General features: G+C 44.2%; 1 protein-coding gene across 1 annotated transcript in view; it reads left to right on the top strand.

Annotated features, from left to right (window-relative positions):
- LOC311129254 (cadherin-like and PC-esterase domain-containing protein 1) overlaps positions 1-8,119 on the top strand; it is a gene marked incomplete at both ends in the record, with an annotated part of 79,948 nt that extends 71,829 nt beyond the window's left edge. Inside the window, 6 exons of the mRNA XM_084161548.1 lie at positions 399-535; positions 4,339-4,559; positions 5,143-5,244; positions 5,386-5,473; positions 6,082-6,228; positions 7,877-8,119. Coding sequence (XP_084017674.1) covers positions 399-535; positions 4,339-4,559; positions 5,143-5,244; positions 5,386-5,473; positions 6,082-6,228; positions 7,877-8,119 — 938 coding nt within the window. The remainder of the gene's footprint in view (positions 1-398; positions 536-4,338; positions 4,560-5,142; positions 5,245-5,385; positions 5,474-6,081; positions 6,229-7,876) is intronic.
- Positions 8,120-11,594: the final 3,475 nt, after the last annotated feature.

The raw sequence follows: 11,594 nt of genomic DNA, 5'->3' as shown, positions 1-11,594 counted from the left end.
GTATCTGTACAAGGCAAGGCTGATTTTAAGCGGCCAATACACTCTGCCCTTTGATTTAAGTGCAAAAGGTCAGAGGTTAAACTCAGCTATTAAAACCCAATATCCTACCCTGCAGGGCAGAGAATAAATGTCAACAAGGAGAGCAATGTGATGTGTGTGTGGAGAATGATTACTCTCACGATGTGAAGCTTTGCTGGTGAAAAATCTGTGGAGATCTTGTTTATGGAAATATCTATATTCAGTAATAACTATGTTTTTTGGAGCAGGAACAATTATCCACTTTATTCACTTCTGGTTGTCTGATTGCCTGCCCTCATTTTCTCTCTCCCTTTCTTTCCCTCCCTCTCTTCTTCTCTCTCTCTTTCTTTCTTTCCCTCCCTCTCTTTTTCTCTCCCCAGGTCGTTGGGTGGTTCCTTGCCTCAGCTGTGCCGACAACCGGACCTGTGACTGGAGAGAGGTTGCCTGGCAACCCGAGGGCTGTTACCACCCCTTGCTGGACCGCCCCCAGCTGCAGGACTGCATGATGTACAGGAAGGTAAGCCCTAAGGCAGGGGTAGGCAACTAAATTCATCAGTGGGACGATTTTTGTCGAAGTGGATGGTCGGGGGGCCGGAACATAATTATAATAATTTGTACACTGCAAATTGACCACAACTAAGCCCAAAAAGAGATTGTATTTGAAAAGAACAATCACGTCATACCTTGTTGACATTGAGACACGATCACATACACTACATGGTCAAATGTATGTGGACACACCTTCAAATTAGTGGATTCTGCTATTTCAGCCACACCCGTTGCTGACAGATGTATAAAATCGAGGACACAGCCATGCAATCTCCATAGACAAACATTGACAGTAGAATGACCTTACTGAAGAGCTCAGTGATTTTCAACGTGGCACCGTCATAGGATACCACCTTTCCAACAAGTCAGTTTGACAAATTTCTGTCCTGCTAGAGCTGCCCCGGTCAACTGTAAGTGCTGTTTTTGTGAAGTGGAAAAGTCTAGGAGCAACAACGGCTCAGCCACGAAGTGGTCGGCCACACAAGCTCACAGAACAGGACCGCCGAGTGCTGAAGCAAGTAGCTCTTAAAAATCGTCGGGAGCTTCATGAAATGGGTTTCCATGGCCAAGCAGCCGCACACAAGCCTAAGATCATCATGCACAATGCCAAGCATTGGCTGGAGTGGTGTAAAGCTTGGACTCTAGAGCAGTGGAAACTTGTTCTCTGGTGTGATGAATCACGCTTCAACATCTGGCAGTTCGACGGACAAATCTGGGTTTGGCGGATGCCCGGAGAACGCTACCTGCCAACTGTAAAGTTTGGTGGAGGAGGAATAATGGTCTGGGGCTTTTTCATGGTTCGGGCTGGGCCCCTTAGTTCCAGTGAAGGGAAATCTTAACGCTACAGCATGCAATTACATTCTAGACGATTCTGTGTTGAACAGTTTGGGGAAGGCCCTTTCCTGTTTCAGCATGACAATACCCCCGTGCACAAAACAAGGTCCGTACAGAGTAGTTTGTCCAGATCAGTATGGAAGAACTTGACTGGCCTGCACAGAGCCGTGACCTCAACCCCATCGAACACCTTTGGAATGAATTGGACCACAGACTGTGAGCCAGGCCTAATCGCCCAACATCATTCCGTGACCTCACTAATGCTCTTGTGGCTGAATGGAAGCAAGTCCCCGCAGCAATGTTCCAACATCTAGTGGAAAGCCTTCCCAAAAGAGGCTGTTATAGCAGCAAAAGGGGGACCAAATCCATATTAATGCCCGTGATTTTGGAATGAGATGTTCGACGAGCAGTGTATGTCCATAGTCCATGACCTGAGTTCAGGCACTGCTCTCATGTTCCTAGCTAGCTCTCTTCTCAGGTTACTGTCCCACAACCTACTAACAGTACAGATTAGCTATTAGCTTGTTCCCCAAAAGCAGGAGGTAGTTAGGATAGGTTAGCAGCGGGCGCTAACTTGGCGCTAACAAGGCACTCCAGCTGAGTCAAAAAGATGACCCATGGATCCAGACAGCAGCGCCGACAGATTCAGTGAGAGTGCTAATATTTTCCACATAAGACACACACACACACACACACACACACACTACTGTATATCTATGTGTGTGAGAGATATTGCACAGGGGATAACGGAATGATATGGAAGCCAGATGTATTGGTCAGGCTCTTTAGCGTGTGTGAAAAAGGTGTGGGCAGATATAGTATGTGTGTTAAGACTACGCTAACCAGCATGCATCTGGTCTAAAGATGGGCCAGAGATGATCATGTAAGGATAACAAGACAGGCAGTGTCTAGCACATGTCCCTTGTGAGTTAATGTGAGGGCTGAGACATCCCTCAAACATCTCTCTTTTCTTTTTCTTTCTCGCTTCCCCCCCTCTTTCTCTCTCGCTCTCTCCCTCTCTCCGTCTCATTGAATCCAGGTGGTGAGGGTAAATGAGGTAGGCTATGGTATGATGCCTCTGTGATGAGAGAGTGGGGTTTATGTGACGCTGTATGAATAGGTTTATAAACCCAGCAGGGGGTGGCAGAGCTGAGGACAGGAGGAGTGGTGGAGGGACAGAAGCAGTATACTGTATGAACTAAAGTCTCAGCCTTTTGCTCAAATACTGCAGTAATGCTAATGGGATGGCATGCAGTTCGCTGCACTGGTGTCACTGTATGGAGCGGCCCTCAGGAACGTAAAACGGTTAAATCACCCCAGGAAATATATAAGGCATAATAGGTATACATCTTAGAGCAGTGGTATTCAAACTTTTTCAGCGGGGACCCCATTTTGTCCTCTAGAATTTCTGGGGACCCCATTTTGTCCTCTAGAATTTCTGGGGACCCCATTTTGTCCACTAGAATTTCTGGGGAACCCATTTTGTCCTCTAGAATTTCTGGGGAACCCATTTTGTCCACTAGAAATTCTGGGGAACCCATTTTTTCCCAATAATGTCTTGCAATCCCACCACAAATCTAATGACACAACCTTAAAATCTGTAAATTTAGATTTTTACATATAACCTTAAATTCATTGCATTTTCATATTTTATCAAAATGAAAAGAAACCAATACATTTACTCAATTGAATTGTATCTTTCAAATCATCTTTCTCAAAAATGTTTGTATATTGCCCCATACAATAATCTGTACTCTTAATTTTTGTTCCTAAAAAAAACTAAAATTTTGGCGACCCACTGCAGCTTGCAACCCCGACTTTGAATACCACTGCCTTAGAGACATATTAGGCATTTACAGTCTTAGGGTGTTCTATAGGCTTAGTCAAATCTCTCTAGTGAATGTGGGTAGTGGCTTAGTGAAAGCTGTCTCTAGTGAATGTGAGTAGGTGTTTGTGAAAGAGTTGCCAGTTACTTCCAGGACAGAGGTCCGTGTGAACGTGTGATTAAAGTGGGAATTTAGCCACTTTAGCTGACATTGCAGCTAATGCTAATAGAGCCTCTCAATTTCCTATCCTCACATACCCTACCCGTCTACCCCTCTCGCCGTGGTCCCTGATGTCAAAGCCTAATGTAGTCACAAACACAGCCGTGCGCGCACACACACTTTCTCTTTCATTTTTCATCCCTTGACTGTTTCTGACAGGAGACTTTAATATGTATCTGTATCAATAGTGATTTGACACATGAGTTATGAGTTAGGTCAGTTTGCTCCAGCTGTCGTGTTTTATGACGTTTCTCTGGAATTCCCCATTTTCTCCTCAACAGATTTGGACAATCAGAAGCTTTCACAGAGATGAGATGTTTGCCACCTCTCACTCTAAACTACAGTCCATCTGTTTTGGCTCTGTTCTGTGTTTGAAAAGGTTCTTTCACACACTCTGATTGGCTTAGCTGGAAACTGATTTGGACACTGACTGGACACTGTTATATCTTCTTTGATATGTCAGATTGTGTTATGTTGATTGGTCGTAATAGAAGCATCCCACTGGGCACAGACATCTATTCCACGTTGGTTCAACATAATTTCATTGAAATTACGTGGAAACAACGTTGATTCAACCAGTGTATGCCTAGTGGGCTTTGCCTCTCATGTGTTCACATTTTGGCAATGATGCAGTCAGCCATAAAGGTCAGCAGTTATAGATTTAAATACATACCAGTCAACTACAGTGAAATCATTTTGGAGTGAAAATTCAATGAAAACTGGGCCATGTTCATTAGGTAGCAAACAGAAGAAAAAAGGCTGAAACAGGGAGGGACTACCTGAACTTGTCCAATAAGAAATGCTTGGTATGTTTTGCTACGGTGTGTCCTAATGAATAGAACCCATGTGTTCTTGATCCTGTCAAGTCAAAACCATTATTCTTGCCACTCAGGTAATGTTCATAGGTGACTCCACTAACCGGGGGATGATGTACTTCCTGATGGAGCGGGTCAACTCTAGTCTGGAGGACTGGGGCAAGGCCCACGACAGCCTGGTCTATCGCAACGTCAACCAGGGACACACACAGGTCTCCTACTCCTACTACCCCCAGTTCTGGCTGGAGCAGAGCCACAAACCCACCTTCCAGAGGACCCTGGAGCAGCTCATACTGAGGTGAAGGAGAGGGGGAGTCTGGGTGGGTGGATGGGTGAGGGCGCCCCTGCTGCACTACAGTATGTCCTGTAATCACTGCAATCTACTCATCAGCTGTTAGATGGGCATCAAGAAAGCATATCTCTGCAGAAGCCATTTTGGCTCCTAGCTCCCATAGACACTCGAAGCCCTGTCCCCCCATATGGAGAGGAAGCCTTAATCAGTTTCCATGATCAAAGTGCCGGGGACTGTGTTTAAGAGTCATGTGTTAGGAGTCGTGTCACAGTGTAATTTAACACCGCAGGTCTCCCAACCACGTCTCTCTCTCTGGGACCGCACTTTGCTTTGGATGTGGCTACTGAAGGATATGCTGAGCAGGTGTGTGTGTGTGTGTGTGTGTGTGTGTGTGTGTGTGTGTGTGTGTGTGTGTGTGTGTGTGTGTGTGTGTGTGTGTGTGTGTGTGTGTGTGTGTGTGTGTGTGTGTGTGTGTGTGTGTCAGCAGTAGCGCCTTAGAACAATTGTCAGCATGTGTGCATATGCCTGTTCAATAGATATAGTCCTACTGCCGAGCTGATGTCTTTTTTACCTTTGATCCCCTCCGAAGGTCGCAACCCCTGGAGAACTCCCGTCAGACTGTGCTGGTGGCAGGAGGTGTCCAGTGGCTCAACACCAACCATCTGAGGATCATGAGAGAGGTGCTGGAGAGGTAAACCCACTGATGCATACACTCTGTGGCAAACGCCCTTCCTGACATCGTTCAGGAATTAGCAACTGCTTAATTAAATCTATTCACTGGCCAAGAATATACCTAATTTAGAGATGCAGCTTACCCATCTCTCTCCTCCAGGGAAGGGCTACAGAATATCATGGTGGTGGTGAAGTCTCTGGGCATGGGCTTCCATCTCCCTGTGGACGGCATCCGCTCTCTCTCACTGGTAGGTCCATCCTCCTGTTTGTGTGCATTCAGTTTCACTCTTTTCATGGTGTCTCCTCCTCAACTCTTTTCTCTGTTTGACTGTTCTGTTTCTCTCTCTGAATCTCTCTCTCTCGATCACTTTCTCTCACTCTCTCTCTTTTCTTTTCTCTCACTCTCTCTCTCTCACTCTCTCTCTCTTTTTTCTGTCTTCCTCTGTCTTCCTCTCTCTCTCTCTCTTCCCCCTCAGCTTCTCTCTTCACTCTAATTATTTTTCCATGCTGTTCATTTGACTGTTTATCTGTTAAAGTTTTTAAAAGCCAGTGCTTAGGCACCTGGTGGATAGCCCTCTGACCGTGCCGTGTGTATTTATCTAAAACATTATTGGCTAATATTCCATGGCTTCCAACATGCTGACTGATCCAACATCAGCAATGGCACCCGTTCAACAGCAATAGAACTAATTCAATTCAACGGCCAGTTATACTTCAGACGTGTTGCAATAGGGGCATCAGAGAACTGTACAAATGTTATGGCTACGATATGGCTCCCACTGTGAATGTTTTAAGATGGTTTTTCCTTGTGTTGATTAGTGATTACGTCTTTGTTGTCTTACTTTAACTTGCCCAGAGAGGAGTACAGGAGCTGTACAGAGAGAACAGCAACATCCTCACCGCCGCAAAGCACTATGGGTATGAGGTCATAGACACATTCAGCATCACCATGGGCCGCTACAAAGAGTTCCTGCAGGGACGGTGCGCCTGCCATTTTCATGAGGTAACCCCCCCACCCGCCTTCACCCTCATCTAAAAAACGACAGTAGCCCAAGTTCTCGCCTCACCCTTATTGAAACAGTGTGTATCACCTTGAACATCCTAATTCAGCATGTTTGTTTTGTTCATCATAGTTTATATTCATTCTCAGTATTTGGTTAACCTCCCAGTCAGTTATCCAAATCACAGCACAATGTTATCAACACTATAACACAGGCATTGCATGTCTCTCTCTGGATACAGTAATTGATACCAATTGTAACTAATGGTTTGTCTAAATCTCAGTGGCCAGGGAACATAGCTAGATCCACAGCAAGCTCTTTCCCCAAGGACTCCCTCTCTCTCTCCGACTGTAATTTCTGAAATAACTTGCTATTTCTGTTCGCACACACTCCGACTTGAGGGAATCTTTGGGCTTAAATAATCCTGGGCTTTAAACCTACGGAGGATCCAAATACCGAGCAGCCATTTTCTGGGCCTAGAGGAAATCGGTTCTTATGCCCTCTTGATTGAACAATCACCTTCCATGTCAGGGAGCTTTCTAGAAGGAAATCCTGCTGTACCATACAGACACACACACAGTGGTGTAAAGTATTTAAGTAAAAATAATTTTAAGTACTACTTAAGTAGTTTTTTGGGGTATCTGTACTTTACTTTACTATTTATCTTTTTGACAACTTTTACTTTTACTCCACTACATTCCTAAAGAAAATAATGTACTTTTTACTCCATACATTTTCCCTGACGCCTAAAAGTACTCCTTACATTTAGAATGCTCAAGCAGGAGAGAATTATGACACCTATCAATATAACGCTTTGTCATCCCTACAGCCTCTGATCTGGCGGACTCACGAAATACAAATACTGTGTTTGTAAATGATGTCTGAGTGTTGGAGTGTGCCCCTGTCTGTCCGTAATTAAAAATAATATGAAAATAGTGCCATCTGGTTTGCTTAATATAAGGAATTTGATGTATAGCTTTTACTTTTACTTTGTACTTTTATTCAAGTATGACATTTGAGTACTTTTTCTACCACTGCACACACACACACACACCCCTCTCCCCCTTCTGCAGCTCCCTGTAAAAAGAACAGTCACTTGTTTTAATTCAGCTATAAAATTGGCCCCTGGATCGGTTAATCCGTAATTAGCAGTTAGGCCGGGTTTTATTGGGCCGTAAAGCCCCACGTTGATAGCAGCTGGGCCCCAACACGTGTGTGAAGTGGTTTTCAGCATACGTACAAGGGCATGTGCACCGCCTCCATATCCCCGCCCTCCCCTCCCAGTTCATATTGGTCTTAAGTGACAACAGGATTTCCCATAGGGAAGCCAGAAGGGTGTATGGGACCCATGAATTAAGTAATGCCTAACCCAAGCCCCTGAGGGGATGGAAAGGGTTTCTATTATGTCAGGATTTAGGTCAGGCTTGGATTGTTCCAGCGTGGTTTATAATAGAGTTAGAGGAACCCCAGACTGTGACCATGGGTTTCCACTCTGTTCTGTTCTGTGAAACCCCAGGCAACATTAGCTAGCCTCCGGTATTAGAAGCTCTGGCCATGGTCTAGTTAGTTAGTTACAGTATAATATAAGTATGTAGATGTTGTGTTAGAGGTGAGGTGTTGATGTGGTTCTCCTCGCTGTGTTCCTTGAAGGTGGAGAAGCTGTCGTTCTCCAAGGCTCCCCTGCACAGGAAGATGAAGCTCCTTCGACACGGCGAGGAACCTGGAACCGGAACCAGTGGAACTGGAACTGGGTTCAGTGATCAGCCCACTCTGCAGCACCAGGACCAGTGGGCGGGGTCTAACTCCTCCACCTATCACGTGAGAGGAGCAGTGAACCAGGTGTACTCGCAGATCCTGCTGAGTAGACTGTGTGTGAGAGATACGGGAAACTAGACCCACCCCTCGCCACCACTGACTGTGTGTGTGCGTGCTTGTGTCCTTGCTTACTAACGTGCGTGTGTGTCTGTGTGTGTGTGTGTGTGTGTGTGTGTGTCCATACAAGCGTATTTCTAAAGAATGAGAGGTCATTCCGTCCAGGAAGTGCTGGAGTAACAGAAGAGTCCTGACTGGTCAGCCGTGACTGGTCACCACTGTCTGTCACACAGACCTCCTCTGATTGGCCCACACACTGGGCCTCCCGTCATGTGACTCCTACCTCTGCTAGGTAGAGGTTTCCAGATGGCCGAAAGAGGGGGATCGCTGGCCTACTGCCGAAAGACAAGGGAAGCAGCTGGATAAAGAGTGACTGTCGAAGGAGTGTGTCGTGTGCACATCCCAAATGTAAGCCCTGCTCTCCCACCAACCGACAATGCTCCCTCAACGCTCCAGCACAAACCCTTACAATTGTATAGTTTTATAGTTGTGGAAACGTTGTTGAAATGTTATACAGCAGTGGTTCTCAAACCTCTCCTCAGGGCTAGCACAACTGATTCAGATTCAACTTGTCAACCAATCAGGTGAGCTAGTTCAGGGCTACAACATTGTGAAACGTCTGGGGGTCCCCGAGGAGAGGTTTGAGAACCACTGTTGTACAACTTTTGATGTGTGCCTTTGATGCCTTTATGCATTAGGAAAGCCTATCTCTTGCCATTAGAGGGACTTTTGGATGTCCAGCTATTCCTCCTCATATACCTCATTCATCCGCGTGTTCTGTGGATACCACAACGTATTCTATTATATGCCAAAGATATGACGAAAGCTGAGCTATTCTTCAAGCGAATGTCTTATGTATGATTTTCTTATATTTCTATATATTTTTCTACAGATGTTTATTTGTGCCTATATTGTTGATAATCAGTGTATAATGTTTTACATGCAGCATATTGTTTACATGCTAATGAAGGCTATGTATTTATACATATTGTTTGACCTGTCCTCTGATCATTTGTATGGAAGGAACTGAGCTGGTGAAGATGAAGGTAATTGTAACAGATAGCCACAAACACATGCATACACACACACACACACACACACACACATAAGAGTGGAGACCACCTGCATAGCTCTGTATAGTAGTCCTATGGAACATTGATAGCAAACCTAATCATTTGATTCTGTGATTTTGAAGGAAAAAGAACAGAAAGACATTATATTTGCTTTATGCAAAATATTATCAACACTATTAATTTATTATTAAAGAACATGTATCTTCAAATGGCACTAACTTCAGCTTTGTGTTTCCAGATGGTACATATAAGAGTTATTCCATTACAATATTCTCACATTAAAATATATATTTTCTTAACTTTGTGTCCATAAACTGTGTTCTGAAAGCATGGAACTGTATTTTGAAAGTTCCACAAAGCCCTAGCTTGTAAACAATTAGGATGTTGGCCTCGCATATTTCCCCTTTAAGTTGTGCACCACATGAGGATAAGCCTGTGCATGCTGTTTGCGCACAGTGTTCGACAAAATCCTTTAACAGTCATCATCACAATTCAACCATGCAGAGGTATGAAGACGTGTGATTCTCTGAAGAAGCTGGGCAGAGGCGCGCTCGTTTGTTTGCGTGCCACCAAGACAGCGTTTGATCATATTTATTGTCGCGCATAGGCCTATACATCTCTGTCACCTGGTTTAGAAGGACATAATTAGGGAAACAAATGTTCAGTTAGGCTACAACTGTGCTATAATAAAATGGACATCGGTATAATACGGTTTTACTCCGTCTCGCGCGTAATGTGCCCTGTCTGACTCCGCTTTGCAGTCATGTCCCGCTAATCCGACACATCCAATCACCCTACCCACCGTGTGATCTGGGCAGAGATCGAGCAACACGATCGAAAGTATGTAAATTTAAATGTAGGCGTAAATCGTGTTTAAGGTCAATGTAATGTTAGGGCCTTATTCCAGAAAGTTATTAGTCTATTTTATTCAGGCCAATTTACAATTAAAATTGTGTGTTCAAATTATGTAGCTAAGGCCTATCTAAAAAACGTTATAAACACGGTTATATGACCGCAATGAAATGTAGTACAATGTAACGATATATTCAACATATTTCCATATTTGTTGAAAACGTTGGTTTTACAGTTTGTAGATCAAATAAAGGGAACGCATACAACGTGAAGTGCGTGCGTAAAGTGTTTCAAATTGAATGGTCTTGTGCGGCATGTGGCAAATTAACAGCATTGAGTGGGTGAGGGATAGAATAAGGTAGACGCAATAGTTTCGATCAAAAGGTAGGTTAATGTAAAAGGTTATCTAGACAAAGGCTTGACTTTTGGGCACATGTAACCGCCCTGAAGACGGTGGGCCCGCCTGGTTTGTTGTCGCGCCAAGGACCTCTGATATCAAATTTCAGCCAGACCTTTCACTCTGCACAGTTTTACTCGGGGAATTTGAAAGGCTTGGGGGGTTGTGACATTTCTGGGGGCTGAGTAGACCTCACCTCGTCTGCACAATACCGCCCTATAGCCCAGTCCACTATACTCAACAGTCAACCCTTTTGAAAATGTAATTAAATTGTCTCGTTGAAATTGCTCTCTGACTGTACATATGATATTTACTATTCAGGAAAAGGCAAACGACTCAATAGTAATTGAAAATGTTTGCTAAAACACAATGGACAATGTGGTTGTAATTGTCGTTGCATTTGAATCAATCCTTTATTCATTTAAGCTATACATTTCAATGGCAAAATGTAAATAAATATGTTATATAAATATGTTATGCACTCAAGTTACTTAGGGTTTCGTATCAAGGTATTTATCGGGGGGAAATTATCTTTATTCTCGCCTGACATGATTATCTTAACAGTGCTTGAGTGAAGTGACCATTATACAGTGTTCTGATGACTTATGTGCTTCCTTCCACCTTCTCGGTCTATTTCTACAATTGATCTTCTTAAAATTTGATTTTAAACCTAACCTTAACCCTAACCTTAACCATACTGCTAACATTAATCCTAACCCTAACCTCAAATTTAGACCAAAAAGTACATTTATTTTTCATACATTTTTACGATGGGCTATAACCAATTTTGACTTTGGATGCTCTATCTAGTCGAAACCAACCTTCTCCCATGCCAAAGGTTTTGCTCAGTTCCTGTCAGTGCCAGCGGCGGCACGCGTTTTTTCTTTTGCGCGTCCGTCCAATTAGCGCGTAGGACAGGCGCGTCTGCTGAATATGAATCCACGGGTGCGCCAATCGGAGCCTGGGAGCGCGCCACTGAGAGACGCTCTGTGTGGGTTTTCCCAGTCCAGGATAAAACTGTTTGTCTGCGTTTTGGGGAACACCGTGGGGAACTTATCTTATCACGCAGCCAACTGTAGGCTACTACCAGCCGCCAAGCCACGTGATTAGAATCAGCATCCTGCCCGCGTCCTCTCTCTCCCCATGGATGTTTTTTTTTACTGAATTGCTCGAG

Source organism: Coregonus lavaretus (genome assembly GCF_964263955.1).
Source record: "Coregonus lavaretus genome assembly, chromosome: 5".
Taxonomy (NCBI): domain Eukaryota; kingdom Metazoa; phylum Chordata; class Actinopteri; order Salmoniformes; family Salmonidae; genus Coregonus; species Coregonus lavaretus.
This window is presented reverse-complemented; position numbering and strand designations above follow the sequence as displayed.